General features: G+C 43.1%; 1 protein-coding gene across 2 annotated transcripts in view; it reads right to left on the reverse strand.

Moving 5' to 3' along the window:
* Positions 1 to 7977: 7977 nt before the first annotated feature.
* DYNLT5 (dynein light chain Tctex-type family member 5) overlaps positions 7978 to 22180 on the reverse strand; it is a 32676-nt gene continuing 18473 nt past the window's right edge. The window contains exons 4-5 of one of the 2 annotated variants that reach the window (XM_077333427.1): positions 14999 to 15123; positions 7978 to 11215 (exon numbers count right to left, since the gene is read on the reverse strand). In XM_077333427.1, the coding sequence (XP_077189542.1) occupies positions 11012 to 11215; positions 14999 to 15123 (329 nt within the window). In that variant the 3' untranslated portion in view covers positions 7978 to 11011. The remainder of the gene's footprint in view (positions 11216 to 14998; positions 15124 to 22180) is intronic. The other variant, XM_077333428.1, reaches the window with a different exon arrangement.

Raw genomic sequence — 22180 nt, forward strand, 5'->3', positions numbered from 1 at the left:
TTCGCGGCCCACCTCCAATTAGTCGAGGGACCACATGTGGTCCGCGGCCCGCGGGTTGGGGATCGCTAATCTAGTCCACAATATTTTTATTCTTTCATCCTGGCAAGCAACATACCTCTCAGACTAGGAGATCAGGCTGGGTGACTTTGGGCTAGTTGCACTGCTCTTAGAATTCTCTCAGAAAGGGAAATATGTTTATAAACTGCTTTGGAATTACTTTGGGTAGTGAAAATCGGGGTTTAAAAAATTACCTCTTCTTCTACAATGAGAAAAAATGAGCTGGACCTTGTAGTCTAGTTTTGGGACTACGAACGGGTTACTATGTAAGTTAAAACACCGCAGTTCTCAAGACAATGCAAGGGGGGGGGGGATAACAGTCGCCAAAGACTATTCGGATTACAGAAGTTATACTTTTTCATGTTCTGGGTTAGGACAGATTTTATTGTAGAAGGGTACCTCCAGAAGTTACTAAGAAAATGACAACTGTTATCCAGGTTGTATTCCATAATCTGCAGTCAAACTTTATAAACTATTCCATCTGAAGTTCTGCATTTCAGCATTCTACCTCTTTATTAGACAGATCTCTGAGGCAGCAGTTTCTTAGAGTCTAGGCACTGGCTTCACAGCTCCCATGACCCAAAATGGAAATAGGCCCAGCCAGTGATAGTGGAACAGGACACATTCTATCACCATCACACTCAGTATAAATGCCTCTGGAGAGGCTAAAGAATGAAGTAACTCAGGAAGAGCTGTATACAAGCAATTAGGAAATTTCTCTTGCTAAGGTAGGTGAGGGAAGCTGCACCCAAGGCCACACAAGGGCTCACACCTGGAGCTATAGCACCTATTACACCTCACTCTTGGATGGATATCTTGACAGGCTCCCACTTAGAGGTCACTGGAGGGTTAGCAGGCAGACAACTGGCTGGTGTTCTTGAAGGCAAGAAAAGTTTTACCAGAACGGACAGACTTGTTAGTAAACCTATTTATCTCTTTGCAACATACCTAGAGAGAGGTGGGTATTCTCTTCCTGGCCAGCAGTTCTTAAATACAAGCTGCTGTTGAGTCCAAATCATTAAACTGCCTTTGAGCAAAACTAATGGATCAAGCCAGCTTTCTTTACTGGGTCTAAGGCTGTTCAGCTACCACCATCTCACCCCCAAACCTGTCACAGATCTAAGCTGCATACAATGGTGTAGTTGTCAGGTATGGAAATTATCACTTTAATAGTACAAAAATGATAAATTGACTTCAAGACCTAAGCAACAAATGATGAACAGTTAAACACTTTAAAATAATAAAAAAGAGCAGCCACCAAAATTATAGATCGTTATAGACCATAAAAGTGGGTTAAAATGTATTTCCATGCATGTTTTGGACATTTTTATGAAGAAATGGCAAACATGACAGACCTATTTCCTGTATATTTCTGAAGATGGCACCCATTATCGGGAACAATGAATTAATCATTAACCAAAAATGTGACAAAATGATCTGTGCTTTCACTTGATGAGTACAAATAGTTATTTTCTATGCTAGAGAGAATATAAGTGCTTCTGCTTCTGCAAACTATAATAAATAGTACAAATGGGGGACGCACAAGGATTTGCAGGAGGTATCTCATTTTCCTCTGATATTTCCTTCTTCCCTTTCCTGAAAGTTACAATAACTTCTCCTCTGTCTTTGTTTCCTTTTCTCCTTCCCACTCATCAGTCAACTTACCTTTTTTCTGACTCCATGTTCAGCTATATTTACTTCATTTATGCCCCACTTTTCTTCTCAATGGGGGATTTAAAGCAGCTTACATCATTCTCCTAGTTTGTATTTTAACCTCACTTGTATTTTAATCTCATACCTCTAAGGTATGATAGGCTGATAGTGTATGAGTAACTCAAGGTCACCATATAGAGGAGGGATTTGAACCTGCATCTCCCAGATCCTCATCTGACACTCTAATCACTACATCACACTGGCTTCTTTGGGGTGGCTCCTTTTGAACAGTAGCAGGTAGTCAGGCTGGCTGAGTAACACACCACCCAGGAGTTGGTGGAGAGTCTGTGGGCAATGAGTCCTCCCTAAGGTTGCCAGTCTGGCAACCAGGAGGCAGGTATATGGAGCACTGGCTGCCAGCAATGGCACAAAGTCCCTTCCAGGAAAAACTAGATGTGACATCGCATCTCCCTAGGAATTGTCAATGCCTACGGAGGGTTTTGATGTGACTTCCATTTTCCCCAGAAGTGATGGCATGCTATTTAAAATTCTTCTCCAGCTGCTTAGAGCAGCAATGGGAAATGAGAAATGGGGCCAACAGATTCCTAGAGTTTCCCTGTCACCAGGGGACTGGTAACCCTAGCTCTTCCTCAAAGGCCAAAGTACCCCTAGAAAGGCCTTGCACCACTTGCCTTTCACTGAATTGAATTCTGGTGACAGTTGCAGTAGCCTAGCATAGGACTGGCAAACAACATGGGGATTTACTGGTGGCAAGGGTCCTTGCCTGTGACATAATGACATCACCAAAAATGCACGGATATAATTTCTTGGGCACCCAGAAGTGATGCCAGTGGTGACACCAGGAGGTGCTAGGTATGTTCTGGCATTCAAGCAAAACAGGTTTAACCAGACAGTTAAATATTGCTGATATCCTACTCCCCACTCACTTCCTGCTATTTTTTCCACTTGCAGGGCAGCTGAGTGGTGGTAGAGAAGACCTGCTGGTGGGGGGAATGGCAGCCCTATAACTGAGAGTATTCGTTTCTTAAAGCTACTAGCATTGCTTCTATGATCTTGGAGGTTTTTAACCCCCCCCCCACACACAAACACTGTATTTTTTATTTCAGAATTCCCCACAAACCTAGGCTTTTCTCACATTAGGAAAAAAATTCTATACTGCCTGCCCATGGCCCCAGATTGGAGTATCCAAAAATGCAGTCATGTTTAGAATTATATACAATGGTTATGCACAAAGGGTATGATGATGCTACAGGTGTTGTTTCTATTTTTTCAGTTTTAATCTATTATTTTTTAAGATGTCAAATCTCCCTGCAAACCTTGGATTTCCCCAGGTTTTAAAGAAATCTCCCCTATTTGTCCTAACTTCATTTTGCGGCTCCACTAATCCACACTTTATGGACTGAATTAGAATCAGATATACAATCTCTCTCAAACACTTAAAATGGTTGTCCAAAATTACTGTTGGCAGAGGTAATCTCTTATTTCAATCTTATGCAAGACTAAAAAACAGAGCCAGGAATCTTTACCTGTTTTTCAGTAATTAAGACTGGCGAACGATCAGCTTGCCTCCAAATTGTGAAAGCATGCAATTCTACATTTCATAAAATAATAATGCCATTTGAAGAGGAACAAATGTGGTCAAAACAGCTGTTACTTTATATCAATGTTCTTATTAAAATCAAAGTGGGTAGGGTTTTGTTCAAATATACTGATTGAGGGTTTCCTCCTATTTAAAATGTGCAATTCATGGACTGAAGCATGCAATAAATCTTTTTTTAGTATCAGGTGCACATTTGCAGTATTGACTTAAGGTTTGGAGTTCTATAAATATGCTGGGCTACTGTGTGTGTTCATATTGTTGGCCAACAATTTAAGCCATCTATAAGCTTAATTACTATAGGAGAACAATCCAAGCAGAAATCCTAAAACATTTAAAATGTATGAAAAAATATTTGACAACCATTAGAACACTGTCAGATCTGTCACATGACTAACAGAAGTGATGAGCATTCCATATAAATAGATCACATTTCTTAGGTTCTGGCTTCAGTGGTCTTTTTTCTTTCCTGGTCTTACCCTTCAGGTAGCATTTCTGCATAATGAAGGGAATCTTGCTGGGTTTGCTTTTACTCTCTCTCTTCATGGCTATCTCTGAAGTAAAAAGTGAAGAGAGATTTGTTAAACTTTGTGGGAGAGATTTTGTAAGAGCCATTGTTTTTATTTGTGGAGGATCTCGCTGGAGAAGGCATCTAACTGACTATACAGAAGGCCTCTTTGGTAAGCATTTGAATTACGCCAGGTCTACTCTTTCTTCAGGCTAAAAAATTGTTGTTAAATAATTAATGGCTGATCAATTTATAATATTTTACATTTCCATTTAATTTTGATTTGATATAAGCTATGACATAGTTTATGAGCCTCTTGTGGCGCAGAGTGGTAAGGCAGCAGAAATGCTGTCTGAAGCTGTCTGCCCATGAGGCTGGGAGTTCAATCCCAGCAGCCGGCTCAAGGTTGACTCAGCCTTCTATCCTTCCGAGGTCAGTAAAATGAGTACCCAGCTTGCTGGGGGGTAAACGGTAATGACTGGGGAAGGCACTGGCAAACCACCCCGTATTGAGTCTGCCATGAAAACGCTAGAGTCAGACATGACTCGGTGCCTGCACAGGGGATATCTTTACCTTTATGACATAGTTTGGGGAATGTTTAGATTATACTTTCAGAGGGTAGCCATGTGTTTGCAGTAGAATGGCTGGATTTGAGTCCAGTTGCACCTTGGAGACTTACATGATTTTCAGGATATATACTTCCAAGTGTCAAAGTTGACAAAGGTATTTGATGGAAGGAACTTTGACTCTTGAAAGCTGACACAATGAAAATGTTGTTGGACTTTTAGGTACTACTGAATTCAAATGTAGCTGTAAGATTACAGTGTACTGAATAAATAAATGCAGTACCATATCTAAGCATTTAAGTATATTCCAGCAACTTGGTTCTGGAATTTAAAAAATATCTCTTTGAAAATGTATTCTGGTACCCAATTGATAACTCTCAGGTGGCAATGGGGTTGCTTTTGAGAAGGTCATCCCCATCTTAATGAGAATGATCCGTGAAGATTGGAGCACTCTTCCTTTCTCTTCCTAAACATACAATTGGGAGTACTATACTATAGGGAGATTTATTTCACGACTAGGGACCAAGCCCGTTGTACTTTTTGGGGCCGGGGGGAAGGCTTCCTTCCCCTCCCCCCGACAGCGGCGCAGCCTCCTCAAAGGCGGGACTCTGAGGCATTGTACGATTTTGAAGTCCCACCTCCAAAACTTGAGGAATATTTCTAACTCAGGGGTAGCCAACCTCCAGGTGGGGCCTGGAGAGCTCCTGGAATTACAGCTCATCTTCAGAGTATAAAGATCAGGGTTGTGGAAGAGAAGAAACATTTAAGGCCTCCCACACAGGTTGTTGTTGAATTGAAAGACTTGAGGCCTACTGCACAGGGTTGTTGTGCAGGTGAAACAGGAGACAAAAGAACCTCCGCAACAGCATCCAGTTTCCTCTGCAGAATAACACTGTGCAGTACGTCTCAAATTTGCAGAGAGTTGCAAAGAAGAAATACACATGGCTTGGCTGTGTCTAACCCCCGGCCAGAGCAGTATTTTAAGTGAGAAGGGGCTTTTCTGTGGCCTCCCTGTCAACTGTTTGGCAGGAGAAATCCCCCACTTCAAAAGTAATGCCCACCCCCATGCCCTGAGGCTACCCTACGTTGCTCTCGGAAATGCCTCAGTCAGGGTCTGTCAGAGGCTCCTTCCCAGCAGGCCTGAAGGGGGGAGGGGGAGGGAGCGCACTCTGCAGCCTCCTGCCAGCTCTGTCAGGGTTCTGAGGCAATTTACAGTTGGACCCGACAGTTAGTACAGCCTTGGGGCGAAAAGGGCTGCTGCAGCCTCTGTTCTCATCCCCTTTGGCAGCCCTACTGGCCTCCTCTCCCTGCGGTGGTCAGGAGCAGACTGGCAGCGATGTCTCCAGATTGCCCCTGGCTGGGCTGACTGGATGGAACTCTAGTCTGTCCTGGTGAGGGCCCAATTGTTTCCTATCCTGGACTCAGCCCACCCCTGTTAGCCTTAGTGAATTATTTATACTGCTCCTTGAGCGGTTTACAGATAGTTGGGATATCCTTATTGGGGGGACAAATTAGACTTCAATCCTGAAATGTGTTTCTTTGAAATCAAATGCAATAAAAACCCATGCAGTATTTTCAATGACATGCATAACATTAGGCCAGGCTTTCTCAACCAGTGTTTTGTGAAACCCTGGGGTTTCTTGAATGGGTAGGAGTCAATTAATTTTGAGTGATATGACCAGATATAGTCATGTTGATCTGCCTCCCTTCCCAAAATTGCCAATGATCAACCTGGGGTGGGTGGGATGGGAGGGGCCTTGGGTGGCCATGTACACAGCTAGGCTTTCCAAGCATATTCTTCACCATATTGCTTCTGGGGTAACAGTAAAAAGGTTGAGAAAGGCAGCATTAGGCTATCAGCATATAACTAATGCAGAGGTTAATTAACACGTGAATTTTTAAAAATTAGATTTTGAGTCAGCCAGTTTATTCTGGTTTGCATGCCCTTTCAGTTTGCATAATTTCCATTCAACAGGTAAAGAAAGCCACCCATATGGTTCACTAGATGTAGGTGCCTCAGGCCATGACAATGACATCCAGAAGCCAGACTCCCAGAGTGAAGAATTCCTCCAGTCCGTGTCTCAGTCCAAAGGAAACATGTGGAACAAGCAGCAAAAGTCTATTCACAAGAGGAGTGAGGAGCTCACACAACTCACATTCTCTTGCTGCAACAGTGGCTGCCATGAAAGCAGTATACGGTCATTGTGCTAAAATTGTATCAGATGCTGAAATGGAATCTAATTAATAGCAGTCATACATTAGGAAATAAATGTGTTGTGTTTAGAAACAGGTAGTTTGATATCCTCCTTTCCACATTTTGTAGTTCACTGATCAGTTTTACTGTCTGTGTACCATCGCACTTACTGTTCATACTGACAAAGATTGAGCCTCTGAGTTTCTAACTGGTGACAATGCCTCCTCTTTGGTTTCTGCTTTTTCTTTTAAAAATAAATGTCCAGTACACTATGTTGCTTCCATTATTTATTGCCAGAGCAGGGGAGTATAAAACTTTTTAAAAACCACCTGGAATTGTACAAGTTGCGTTTTCCCTGGGATTCACCAGAAGTAAGGCCACTATCAAAAAACAAAACCAGCCCAAGGTTCTGACTGAAGGTTCATGGATCCAGTGCAATGGCTTTCAGCATAACATTAAAGGAACAGTGGGCTCAATGATGCAAGTGTGGTCTAGGACAGTGGTCCTCAACCTTTCTGAGACTGGGGACCAGCAGGGCATCGGGCCACGCCCACGGGCTGCGCCTGCGCATCGGGCATCGGGGGCGGGGAGAGGGAGCCACGGCCTGCAGGTTGGGGACCACTGGTCTAGGAGACTACTACTTGGGGCCAAACCAAGCATGATGCTACTTCAGTGAAAAGGAGTTTCCTTTGAATAATACATGAGGTGAGGGTTGATTTGAGACTGGAGAGGGGGATAAGCTTGTTTTCCTGACCTGAAATGATGTCTTGCAGCTCTCTTTGCTCTATTGGAGTAAACACATTAGTGCTTGCATATCCCTAGCTGAGAAGACATGCAGCTCAATGGGCATTTCAGATTGGGTGAATTAACCCTTCCCCTTGTGCCCAATCCAAATCAGTATTGGAATCCTGTTTGCCTGATTTTTAAAAAATCAGCTCCCCTGATCAAAGTTGAGGCATGGTAATGTTAAACTAAGTGGGAGAAATCTGCACAGTGTTTTCACACTAAATTATCTATTTTGGACTATGATAACTGTATAAATTGGACTGGGCTGCTGCTTGTACCAACATAGGAAACATTGTGGCTTGCAGGCCAGTAACACAGAAACAAATCCTCAGCACGGAAGCAGCCCAACACTCACCTCTATCTAAAGGAGTCAGACAAAAGCATATAGTACTGAATGAATGCATATGATGTGGTCATGCTCAAAGTGTTAAGCTGGTGATTTTTTTACCTGCCCTCAGCCGGCTGAGAAGCTGAAACCATTATAAACCCAACAGCATGGGGAACAGGTTGCACACACAGGAGTCAGACTTCATCCATCAGAGGAAGGCTCAGTATCATGAAAAAGAGTTGATGGATCCAACCTAGTTATTAACAATAGTGATAATTATGAAAAACAGCATAAAGTGAGAAGGTAGGGGTGACAAAGGGCATTGGTGTAAATGTCTTGTCCTTTTAATAAGGACTTAAGGTATGGAAATGGGCATAACATGAAAACATATAAATTTCATTATCAGAAAAAAGTGGACTTTTAGTTTTTATCTTGGTGGGAACTCAGATTCTTGGACAGAGTGATTGGTGGAATGTGACATATGAAAGGCTGAGAACCACTGCATACTGCATTTATATAATTCCGAACTGGGTCATAGAGCATGGATTGATAAGCAAGATAGAACTATGGAAAAAGGGGTGTGTGTTAATCTATGCCTTTATTTTTATTTATTCTTTGATTTATATCCCACCCATCCCAGCATGCTCAGGGCAGTTTCCAACATAGCATAAAACAATACAATAAATAGATTATAAGCAATTGTTAAAAATTATTATAAACATCTTAAAACAGTCAAACATACAGCTGCCTGAAGCTTTCAAAAAAAATGTCTACTGAATTCTCAGTGGCCATTTTGGAGGTTGCTTGCCAACCAAAACACTATTATATGGGGAGATTCCCATTTTGCTGTGCTCTACCTCTGAAGATGCCAGCCACAGTAATTGCAAATTGTCAAGGACCAAAAGTACCAGACCATGGTTTTACTGGAATACCCACAACAGCAGTTTGCTCTGGCTGTGAAAACCTTCAACAATTCAATATTGTTGAGACATCTAAGCCATGTAAACGCAAAATTATGGAGGGAGTTCAAGGATGAGCTTAAACAGTCCTTGAAATGGTCCTGTTCCCCTTCTCTGTCATGTCCTCTAATGGAGGAAGACAGGCTCAGAGTAGATCACTGGAGACTCACTACCCATACCATTTATGCCAATAAAGGTTTTCTGAATCTACCCATAACATCCAGATCCAGCCAGCCAGCAGCAACCATGATGCAACTGAGTCAGACTTTCCCAGGGAGAGGTTGTCGGGACAGAAGGAACAAAGCTGAAGAGAAGGGAGTAGATAAATATAGACTGACTGGTAAATGGAAGGAAGAGGGAAAAGCTGAAGAAATAGGAGCAATAGGTTGGCTGGTGGATGGGAATGAAGCAAAAAATTGGACAGGCTATGGGGGCTGCCAGGGTAAGAAAAGATGAAATAGTGCGGAAGAGGATACAAAGGAAAATGAGATGTCCCCTGCAAGTCCTTGTAGGTCTCCCATTGGTTTTAAAATAAATTGTAATTTTGTTGATGATCTCTAACATGTGTTTTAATTTTACTTTCACATATGAAATCAGGATGAACCAAATCATGTCTCCCAAGAGAAAGTAATTTTGTTTTATTTAAGGCTCCAAATCATAATATAAGAACATCAGAAGAGCCCTGCTGGATCAAACGAATGGTCCATCTAGTCTAGCAAAATAGTGGCAAACCAGTTTCTCTGGATGCCCAGAGGCACAGAGGCCAAGGCCTTCCCCTGATGCTGACTCCTGCCTCTAGGATTCAGAGGTTCCTCTTAGCTACTACTGGCCATTGATAAGACTTATCCTCAGTGATGCTATCTGATCCCCTTTTAAAGCTGTTTGTTCCGTGGACATCACTACATCCTCTGGCAGTGAATTTTACAATTCAATCACTTACTGTGTAAAGTAGGATTTCTTTTTTTCCTGTTCTGAACCTACTGCCCATCAGTTTCATTGGATGCCCTCCACTATTTTGGGAGAGGAAGAAATATCTATTTGTCAACTCTTTCCATCCTTATCCATTGTTGTTCCTCTATATATTTATGAAACAGCCTAGGGGGTGGGACATGTCCAGCTGTCCAAATTAGAATAGGGCCAAACAGGGTGCAGCCAGCTTTGCCCTGATTGACCCTGCCCCTGCAGCTCTTGTCCTCCGTCCCTGGACTCTAGCTTCTTTGCCTCTTAGACACCTCAGTGCCTGGAGCCAGCAGCAGGTAAGGGGAGAGGGCCCTGGGCCTACTAGGCTGGGCCTGCTGACGAGGGCCTCCCGGCCTGCTGACTGCCTGCTAAGGAGCTCTGTCCTGGCCCTGATAATGTGCTGCCCAGTCCCCGCCAACCCCACTTGATCCAGCTGTGAGCTGCGGCCCAAAGCCACCTTAAGTTGCCTGGCCAGTGAAGGGGGCCTTTTCAAGGCCCGTTCTTAGGAACGGGCTTTGAAGCTAGTCCTATGCATAATTTTATAAACTTCTATCATGTCCCCCTTTAATTGTCTCAGAATCTTCAGACTTTCCTCATAGGGATGGTGCCGCAACCCCCTAATTGTCTTGGTTGCTCTCACCTGTACATCTGATCATACATCGCTCCTCCCTCCATATCTCTGGACATTGCAGAGCTTGAGAAAGTACACTGTACACAAATGGAATAAAGGCAAAAGGCAAAGTGTGGAGATGCCTGCCAATATCAACCACGGATTGAGTCTTCAGATTTTTCACTGCGTTTTTAGTTGAAGATATGGTCTAGTGAATCTGACAGGTATGATCGGAGAATTTCTAAATTTCTAATTTGACAGGTGACTTCCCCATGCTTTGCTTTCAAACTATTTACTCTCAGCTTCTTGAGTTCTCTGTTAAAACACTGAATGCTCCCTTGTACCTTGGAAGTGGGGGGAAAGGACAGCATTACAGCCATATGATCTGAATATTACACATTAGCAGTCTAACTAAAGCTAAATGGGATTCAAATAGCAGGGACGTATGTTGAACAGGTTAACAAGCACTTCTAAACAAATGTAAATTGGCTGCATATTTAAATAATTATTCAGGAACAGAAACATGATTAAGTAAGCTTCATGTGCATAAATATTACAACATAATTGTTACAATCCTGAGGCTTTGTTCTCTTCTTGGGTCTATTTACATAACCAAATACTAACCTTACATATCACCATTAATGGTATTAGTCCCTGATAGATTAATTATTACCAATAAGACCCAAAGAATATAACTGAGGCTCTAGCAACCTATATTAAACCGGGTTTCTAAATTGTGTGGGTTCGCAAATTTCTCACTACACATCTTTTGTTATTCAAAATAAACTGCATAGACATTTGCAACAGCAAACAATGATCTATTTTTGAAGGCATATGAGGAAAAAGTATCACTTGTAGTATCCCAGAGGCACCTGCTTCCAATCTGCATGCTCTGCTTGTCTAGTTGTCCAATATATATAAGCACAATAATTTTGTATCTAGGTATCATAAGATCTTTTACTCGAGCCTTAATTACCTGAGAAAGAGAGAGACGGAGAATTAACATGTTTGCACATCCAAACTGATATTGCCAGATTAAAGTTACACAAGTACACTTAGGATCTGGTATAAACTTGCATAAATAATTAATTATTTTACTACTAGGGGCAAAGCCCGTTGTATCCAAGAATACAACGGGCGCTAGAGCTTGGCAGTGGGAAGAGGAAGGGGAGGAGTTGTCCAGTCTGTAAGGACATGGGGTTGAATGTGTGTGTTGTGAGGGAAGTTGTGGTGGCGTGGTGGCAAATGAGGGCATGGGTGTGGAGATATGGGTGTCAAGAACCTGTGGTGTGGAATGTTCTTTGAGTGTGGGAGAGGACTGACCTTTGGGAATTTTGGCATAGTGATTACAGATGAGCTTTCCAGAGCCATGTCTTCAGATACATGAAGGGAAAATCAGACTGGAGACTCTTCTTAGGGGAAGATTACATGGCAACCAATTCCTCCCAGTTCTGAGTGATTTCCCTTCTTGTGTGAATTAGGCCACATTCACCGAAATGCCCCTCTGCCCTAATACACATGGGGTAGTCACAGTACACAGGTGTCCACATGCTTCTTTCATGGTTGCTCCTTAGAAGAACGGATTTTTGTACCCTATTGCTTACTACCCAAAGGAGTTTCAAAGCGGTTTACAAACACCTTTTCCATTCATCTCTCCACAATAGTCAACCTGTGAGGTATGTGGGGTTGTGAGAGATCTGAGAGAACTGGGAATGGGCCGCAGTGACCCAGCAGGGCTCAGGTGTCTCAAAGCATTTCCCAATCTTCTTCCCTTTCTTTCCCCATAGCAGACTCCCCATGAGGGAGCTGGGGTAGCGAGCCCCACAGGGAAGCTGGCAACCCCCAGAATACAAACAGTTGCTGGTAAGGGCTGGCCATAGAAACATTTAAGGCCTCCCACACAGGTTGTTGTTGAATTGAAAGACTTGAGGCCTATTGCACAGGGTTGTTGTGCAGATGAAACAGGAGACAAAAGAGCCAATTTCTTCTGCAGAATAATGCTGTGCAGTGACCTCAAATCTGCAGAGAGTTGTGAAGAAGAAAGACACATGGCTTGGCTGTGTCTAACCTCCGGGCAGAGCAGTATTTTAAGTGAGAAGGGGCTTTTCTGTGGCCTCCCTGTCAGGCAACTGTTTGCCAGAAGGGGAAAGTCCCCCCCTCCCTCAAAAGGAAGGTCCTCAGGCTCCCCTGCGTTGCTCTTGGAAGGAAAATGCCTCCCTTCCCTCAGTCAGGGCCTGTCAGAGGCTCCTTTGCAGCAGGCCTGAAGGGGGGAGGGGGAGCACTCTGCAGCCTCCTGCCAGCTCTGTCAGGGTTCTGAGGCAAAGTTACAGTTGGACTTGACAGTTAGGACAGCCTTGGGGCAAAAAGGGCTGGCGCAGCCTTTGTTCTCCTCCCCCTTGGCAGCCCTGCTGACCTCCTCTCCCTGTGGTGGTCAGGAGCAGACTGGCAGCCAGACTGGGCTGGGTGAATGGAATTTTGGTCTGTCCTGGTGAGGGCCAATTGCAAGGCGCTTCGTGCGCCTCCCCATTGGCCGCTTGGCCTTTGAGTGGCACTTGGAGGGGCGAATCAGGAGCCGCTTTGCGGCTCCTGATTCGCCCCTCTGAGTTTTTATCACGGACAGAGCCCACCCTAACTCCTCCCTAATAGCCCTTAGGGCTTTATTTAACCGCAGGAGCGGTTAAAGATAACCGCAGGAGCGGTTAAAGATAGTAAAAACCGTAACATACAACACTAACATTATTCACGTCAGGGTTACAATGCACTGCAAGTGACTTAGCAAACTTTGGCTCAGCATCTTAAGTTTACAAGATATTAGTTTTAATGCACAAGCAATGTATCAAGCTCATCTCTCTTTTCCTGTTCCTATAATCCTTAGTGCTACTTTCTAGAAACAATGAGATCTTAATGAAAAAGTGAATCTTATCTAATATTAATCTACTATATAGTCAGTCAGTTAAAGGGAATATAAAGACCTCTAAAGCAGATTCTGTCTAAATTGTAATGCATAGACTACTTAATCAACTGATGATGTAAGGTGATCCAGCTGTGATAGTCCAGGTTTCGACTGGATACATGTTTTGGCACATAGAGCTGCTGAATTTGTATACATATCCCATTTTTAGCAGAATTATAGAGCAAGTAGAATTTCATGCTGTTATTCAATCATATAGCTTGTTACTCTTATAGTAACTCTATACTCTAAGTATAGAAGGCTCATAAGCCTTCTGCTGTTTCCGCTGAGAGAAATGGAGACAAGGCTATCAGAGAACAAGTGAAACGTGAGTAACATTCATGGCCTGCATCCCTCATTCCTAAACAAAGACATACAAATGTTCAGAATGAGATCACAAATAATCAAATATGGATGCTTTTACAATTCTCAAGTTTGTAATACATTTTCAGTTTAGCGATCTCACTACTGTTTACTGAGATACATTTTGGACTAAAGAAAGGTGATGGATTTCAATTAAAATATGCGTTTGTTTTATTTGCCTCATTTATACCTCACTCCTCCCCTCCCCGAGAACCTAAAGTGCTTTATATCAGTGGTCCCCAACCTTTTTATCACCAGGGACCACTCAACGCTTGACAATTTTACTGAGGCCCACTGCCCTAACACTCTGGTCGCTATGGTAATGTTTAAACATCCCTTCAAAATAAGATACAGACACACCACAACAATGAACATAAGGAACATTTTATTTTCATGGAAATTTTAACTCATGACAATGACAAATCAATGGGAACCCTGAGCTTGTTACTCTGCAACGAGATAGTCCCATGTGCGCCTGCCGGATCGTGGATGAAGTAAAGGGCCGGGGGGGGGGGGGAGAAGGCGTCCTTCGCGGCCCACCTCCAGTTAGTCGACGGACCACATGTGGTCCGCTGCCCACAGGTTGGGGATCGCTACTTTATATCTTTCTCTTCTTGTCCATTTTATCCTCACAACCACTCTGTGGGGTAGGTTAGGTTGGAGTATGTGGCTAGCCAAGGTCACCCAGCAGACTTTCATGGCACAGTGGGGATATGAAAGTGGGTGTCCCAGATCCTAGTCCATTCTACCACTCCAGCACATTTGACCGTTCCACTTAAATGAGTGGGATACAGCAAGGATATTTTTAGAAGTAAATCACAATTAATCCAATGGCAATTACTTTCAAGCAAATGTACATAGGATTGTATTCTGAGCATTCTTGGGAGTTGCACATTACAGTATGAAGACTTTCCACCACACTGTGTTAAGGGGACAGCTGGATGGGGGGAAAAAGCTAAAGATACAGATTACCAAGTGCTTAATTTGTTAGCAAGCAAAATATGCCTGCTCTATATGGAAACTGCAGCCTTTGGTCCCAATTACCTAATTTCCATTCAATATAGGAAGTAGGTGAGATGATCCAACAGTGAAGAATAGACACTCAGCACATGTTCAGAAGTATTGTTTTGCAATGTATTAGTGCAATCTTAAGCAGTCACACCGTACTGAGTCCATCAAAATCAATGAATGTGACTCTGCTTAGGACTTCTCTGTTAGTTGAGAAGTCTATTTCAGCATTTTATATTGGACCAGGAACCTAGCATCAACAAAACACGAATACTAGGAACTATTATTATACTTGGAATGTCAAATCAGAACTAAAGAACATGCAGGAATATTTATCTTATCTTGTATCAATCAACATTTCCTGATCTGAGGCTTGAATCAACTTAAGTGCTGAATGCATTGATCAATAGATACTTTGCTTTACTAACAATTTCATACCTCTGAGATGGTCTTTGTCATTTGCCTGCACAGCTCTGCTTCATATTTTTCTTCTTCAAGGTAACTTGTTACCACATCCTTCAAGATGTTATTCACAGTTGCCACTGGAAAATATTTTGCAGGACCTAGTACACAGAAACAGGTCACGGTATTATTTCAGCCAGCTATAATGTTAAAAAACCCCAAAACCTCTGAGTACATTTGGTATCCATTATTAAAAAGAGCACTAAAAATCTACTAGGACAAGAGTGGAACAGGATTGGTTACTTTAATAATTGGGTCAAAACAAAACATTCTTTCCTATGAACCCAGTGTAATAAGAACTTAGAAAAGTGCTGCATGGCATAATGGTGACACTGTCAGATGAAGATCTGGGATACTCAGGTACAGGTCCCCATCTGCCTTGAAATCTTGCAGCCACACATTCTCTGCTCAAGCTACCTCACAGAGTTATTGTGAGCATAAAAGGGAGCAGAGGAAGATAATGATGTAAGCTTCTTTGGGACCCCATTGGGAAGTAAGGAGGGGTATAAATATATAAGTAAATTTGATTTACTTTTAAGGTCTAAAATAGAGGTGAAATAAGTTATCTGAAGATAGCATACTTAACTTAAAAAAAAACAATGGAGAAATCCAGTGTAGACAGAACAATGATGCTGGGAAATAGGTCTGTAACTCTAACCCCATGATGTTTTTCTAATCTAAGGGGATTTAAGGATTCTGGGAATCTGCTTGACCTGTCATTACAGCACTATAGCAATATATACAGCACTACAGTGAAGAAGAAGAAGAAGAAGAAGAAGAAGAAGAAGAAGAAAAGAAGAAGAAAAGAAGAAGAAGCTGTTTGCTTTATTACATCCACTAAACATGGCATCAAGCCACAGCACAGAATATCACCCCTTTCAAGAAAATATTTAATAGTTCTGTACCAAAAACAGGCTGTCAGTAGGTCAATGCACAATTTCCAAAAATCAAGAAGCTTATGAGCAGACGCCCACTAGCATTTTCATGGCAGACTCAATACAGGGTGGCTTTGTGCCTTCCCCAGTCATTACCGTTTACCCCCCAGCAAGCTGGGTACTCATTTTACCGACCTCGGAAGGATGGAAGGCTGAGTCAACCTTGAGCCGGCTGCTGGGATCGAACTCCAAGCCTCATGGTCAGAACCTCAGACACCATGACGGCTACCTTACCACCCTGTGACACACACAAACACACACACACACACACACACACACACACAAACACATCCTCTACAGTTTTCTTCCTTGAAGAAATTAAACAACAAAAACCATACCAAGAAACAAAAAAAGCCCTTGCTTCAGATTTTCCAGTTTCTCTGAACTTTACATCATAGACATATACAGTATTTTAATGTCTAGAGATAAATTAACTACAAAAGGTTATGCTTCCATCCTGTGGTCTTTACGGCATGCAAGATAGTCACTTAAAAATGTCATCAATAGAGTGCTGTTCCTTCAGTAGCTGTGCAGCAGATCTTGAATAATATATGTGCAATTCCTCTTTTAAAAAGCATGATTACACCCAGCATTCATATAGTGCTACAGTATTCAAAGCAAGAATCTCGCAGAAGAAATGGAGTAGCCTTCATAATCAATAAGAGAGTAGGAAAAGCAGTCTTGGGTTACAATCCCCAAAATGACAGAATGATCTCAGTTCGAATCCAAGGCAAACCATTCAACATCACAGTGATCCAGGTCTATGCCCCAACCACTGCTGCTGAAGAGGATGAAGTTGATCAGTTCTATGAAGCCCTACAACACCTTCTAGAAGCAACGCCCAAAAATGATGTGCTTATCATCATGGGGGATTGGAATGCTAAAGTAGGAAGCCAAAAGATAACCGGGATAACAGGCAAGTTTGGCCTTGGAGTACAAAATGAAGCAGGGCACAGGCTGGTAGAATTTTGTCAAGAGAATACAATGGTCATAGCAAACACTCTTTTCCAGCAACCCAAGAGACGACTCTACACATGGACATCACCAGACGGTCAACACAGAAATCAGATTGACTATGTGCTCTGCAGCCAAAGATGGAAAAGTTCTATCCAGTCAATAAAAACAAGACCAGGAGCTGATTGTGGTTCAGATCATGAGCTTCTTGTTGCAAAATTTAGGCTTAAATTGAAGAAAGTAGGGAAAAGCACTAGGCCACTCAGGTATGAACTAAATCATATCCCTGACGAATACACAGTGGAGGTGACAAATAGATTTAAGGAATTAGATCTGATAGACAGAGTGCCTGAAGAACTATGGACGGAGGTTCGCAACATTGTACAAGAGGTAGCAACTAAAACCATCCCAAAGAAAAAGAAATGCAAGAAATCAAAATGGCTGTCTGAGGAAGCTTTACAAATAGCTAAGGAGAGAAGGGAAGTGAAAGGCAAGGGAGAAAGAGAAAGATACACCCAATTGAATGCAGAATTCCAGAGAAAAGCTAGAAGAGATAAGAATGCCTTCTTAAATGAACAGTGCAAACAAATAGAAGAAAACAATAGAATGGGGAGGACCAGAGATCTTTTCAAGAAAATTGGAGATATGAAGAGAATGTTTCATGCAAAGATGGGTATGATAAGGGACCAAAATGGTAGGGACCTCACAGAAGCAGAAGAGATCAAACAAAGGTGGCAAAATTATACAGAAGAACTATACAAGAGCGAGCTTAACATCCCTGATGACCACAATGGGGTAGTTAATGACCTGGAGCCAGACATCCTGGAATGTGAAGTCAAATGGGCCTTAGGAAGTCTGAGCAACAATAAAGCTAGTGGTAGTGACAGCATTCCAGTTGAACTATTCAAAATCTTAAAGGACGATGCAGTAAAAGTGCTACACTCAATATGCCAGCAAATTTGGAAAACTCAACAATGGCCACAGGATTGGAAAAGGTCAGTTTACATTCCAATCCCAAAGAAGGGCAATGCCAAAGAATGTTCAAACTACCGCACCATCGCACTAATTTCTCATGCTAGCAAAGTTATGCTCAAAATCCTACAAGCTAGGCTCCAGCAATACGTGGACCGAGAACTTCCAGAAGTACAGGCAGGATTTCGAAGAGGCAGAGGAACTAGAGATCAAATTGCCAACATACGCTGGATCATGGAGAAAGCTAGGGAGTACCAGAAGAACGTCTACTTCTGCTTCATTGACTATGCTAAAGCCTTTGATTGTGTGGAGCACAACAAATTGTGGCAAGTTCTTAAAGAGATGGGAATACCAGAACATCTTATTTGTCTCTTGAGAAATTTATATGCAGGTCAAGAAGCAACAGTGAGAACTGAACATGGAATCACTGACTGGTTCAAAATTGAGAAAGGAGTTCGGCAAGGCTGTATACTGTCGCCTTGCCTATTTAACTTGTATGCAGAGCACATCATGAGAAATGCGGGATTAGAGGAGTCACAAATTGGGATCAAGATTGCAGGGAGAAATATCAACAACCTCAGATATGCAGATGATACCACTCTAATGGCAGAAAGTGAAGAGGAACTAAAGAGCCTGTTGATGCGGGTGAAGGAGGAGAGTGCCAAAGTTGGCTTGAAACTCAACATCAAGAAAACAAAGATCATGGCATCCGGCCCTCTCAATTCCTGGCAAATAGAAGGGGAAGAAATGGAGATAGTGACAGATTTTATTTTCCTGGGCTCCAAGATCACTGCAGATGGGGACTGCAGCAAAGAAATTAAAAGACGCTTGCTCCTGGGGAGGAAAGCTATGGCAAATCTAGACAGCATCCTAAAAAGCAGAGACATCACCCTGCCAACAAAAGTGCGTTTAGTCAAGGCTATGGTCTTCCCAGTTGCAATGTATGGCTGCGAAAGTTGGACCATAAGGAAGGCCGAGCGTCAAAGAATTGAGGCTTTTGAACTCTGGTGCTGGAGAAGACTCTTGCGAGTCCCTTGGACTGCAAGGCGAACAAACCAGTCAGTCCTAGAGGAGATCAGCCCTGACTGCTCTTTAGAAGGCCAGATCCTGAAGATGAAACTCAAATATTTTGGCCACCTCATGAGAAGGAAGGACTCCCTGGAGAAGAGCCTAATGCTGGGAGAGATCGAGGGCAAAAGAAGAAGGGGACGACAGAGAATGAGGTGGATGGATGGAGTCACTGAAGCAGTAGGTGCAAACTTAAATGGACTCCGGGGAATGGTAGAGGACAGGAAGGCCTGGAGGATCATTGTCCATGGGGTCGCGATGGGTCGGACACGACTTCGCACATAACAACAACAAATTCAAAGCAATTGACACATATTATCTTAGGACCAAACCATGTGGAAAACCTGTGATTTGATATCCGCCCCCTTAAAACAACAACAACAAAACACTGAGATGCTAGCCACTAGAGACACCTATTTCCAAAGACAGGACAGAATATAAATTCCTAAATAAAAATAAATAAAATTAAATGTGCTTCTAGCATTTGGAACTGCAACTGTTTTCCCATGCTGTTTTTTCAGTATAAAGGGTCTCCCCCCACTTTCCCTGCAAGCTGTAGTTGAGTTTGCAAGTACCTATATTTATTTTCCCTTTGTACAACAAAATACTATGGGATTTCAGGACAGCTTCCATCTGGAAAATGGCAGGAGTTAATACCTTTTCTCCTCTCCTTTCCCCAGGGCTGCCTTAAACAAATGGACAGAGCCTATAACGCATTTCATATGAAAATATATTTGAGAGATATAATCACAGATCTCCCAAGTCTTCATTAATTCTTACAACAAAGGTCAGTATTATTTTCTCTGTAGATTTATAGTAGTGTATTTAGATCAATATTCTAACTACTAAATCAGTCCCATAGAACAAACCACAATTTGTGTTCAAAATAATATACACAAATTACTCATTTTTTGGAGATACACCCAAGATAGTTTCAGACTTTTTCTTTACAACTGTATGATCTAAGAATCATTGCACTGTGGGATTCCAAGGAAAACGGGCCACCATGGCCATGCCTGTCTCTCCCCCCCACCCACAGCAAGAAGCTCACCGCTTTGCTCACAGCCCGGCTAACGAGAGGGAGGGGGAAGAGGCAGGCGCGGCCACAAACGCGCATGCGCGTTAGCGCCCCTGGTGGTGGAAACGTGCGTGCGTGGCAGCTCTGCGCATGCACATTTTCACCACCAGGGGGCGCTAACACGCATTTGTGGTGCCCGGGCCGCCGGCTCTTCCCCACGCCTGGAGGCAGTCCTCAACCAGAAAAAAGATTGGGGACCGCTACTTTAGGGCGGGAGTCATCTACCCCCAGTCTGTGGCTCGGTACCAGGCCGCGAAGGCCTTGGTAATGGGCCGGCGGCGGCCACGCCTGCCTCCCCCCCCGCAGCAAGAAGCTCACCAGGCTGCGAGAGAAGCGGCCACCAAAGCGGCCACCGCTTTGCTCACAGCCCGGCTAGCTTCTTGCTGCGAGAGGGAGGGGGAAGAGGCAGGCGCGGCCACAAACGCACATGCGCGTTAGCGCCCCTGGTGGTGGAAACGTGCATGCGTGGCAGCTCCGCGCATGCACATTTTCACCACCAGGGGGCGCTAACGCTCATGCGTGGTGCCCAGGCCGCCGGCTCTTCCCCAGCCCCGGAGGCTGTCCTCAACCATAAAAAGGTTGGGGACCTCTAGTTTAGATACGCAAAACTTATGTGGATTTCACAGTGCAAATCTGGTTGTCTCAATAAACTCTAAAATAGAAACTCAACAACTTTGTCAGTTATAGAAATCACTGTGACCTATGTCTAGGGGTATCTAGGTGGTGCCCTCCTCTGTTCCCTCTTCTTCCTGAGTATATCCAAATGCAGACCTGTACTAACAGCCCTAAAGGTGATGGATCATGGCTCAGTAATTTGCAAAAGGTGGCATATTCAATCTTCCAACCTCTGCAGTTAAAACCTGTGAACAACACTGACCTTGGTAGATCTGGGGTCTCAACCAACCATCCTGACTATGGCTCAGAACTCACAGAACAGGGGAAAAGAAGAATTGCCCATTTATTCCCCCATCTTCACCCCTATGCATTTTGGAAAGCTTTTCCGGCAGACCCCAAGACTGTGGAGAAAGAAAGAACAAGAGAGGGAAGGGTAGAGGTGGAAAATATCAGCAGAATACTGCATAAACCGAAGTGCATTCAGCTCACACGGTAGGATCTTTGGATGTGAGCCATGGTAGACACTGGGTATATTAATAAGGACCACTCACTTTGTGAACACAACAATGAATGTAGGAATTAGACTTGGAAAAATATCATCAATTGACAAAATGTTTTGAAATTTCAGCCTACCGTTATAACAAAAATAAAAAAACTCTCCCCCCCCCTTTAGCTTCCTTATTTTGCAATCTTTGTAGCAGTATGTCAGGAAACCTATTTTTGTTTTCCTGTTGCATCCTTGTTTTAGAGTTAGGGAAGTAGAGGTGGTTGTAAACGCTTCAAGACTTAGCAGAGGGAACCTTGGAAGATGACTTTAGCTCAAACAGTAGTAAGTGAAAGTCTTTTGCTGCCTTTCCCTGATGCCTGTCATTATGACTGCTGCCACAACCCCTGCCCAAAAGCCAGAAGAGAGAACTCACCTTCCCTTTTCACCATCCATGCTTTCTTGAAAAACAATGCAGCCAACTGTGCATGTTCTACACAGTTCATCTCATTATATAGCCAGCTCTAAGCACAAAGTGACTTTTTCTTCCACTGTTTAATTTATGCTAAGTAAAAAACTAAATGCTTCCAAGAGTTAGTGCACTGCAAAATATCATGGTCCTGTTGGAAAGAATGGCTATGCCATTCTTAGGAATCTCTCATGAAGTACATTAATCCTCAGATACTCCTAGAACAGACTATATCTTCAATGGAAATGAACATTTTTCATATCTATGAAGTCCTTACTGCTCTATGCTGCCAACAGTATCATAGAGTCTGGGTGTCCGAGAGAGATTCGGATGGCTCCAATATCTAGACAAAAGCAATATGGCACACTAGCTATAATATAAAAATAGGGTCTACCAGAACTATTTGAATCCCCACTCTGACATGTGAGCTCATTGATTGACTCTGAGCTAGCCACAGACATTTAGCTGAACCTACCTCACAAAGTAGCTGTTGTGAAAATAAGGGAGAAGAAGGGATACAGTGTTTTAGGTGCGCAAGCCCTGCAGGATTTACCAACTTTCTGCAGGGCCTGTAAAATGGAGC

This window comes from Paroedura picta, chromosome 4 (genome assembly GCF_049243985.1).
Source record: "Paroedura picta isolate Pp20150507F chromosome 4, Ppicta_v3.0, whole genome shotgun sequence".
In the NCBI taxonomy this organism is placed as follows: domain Eukaryota; kingdom Metazoa; phylum Chordata; class Lepidosauria; order Squamata; family Gekkonidae; genus Paroedura; species Paroedura picta.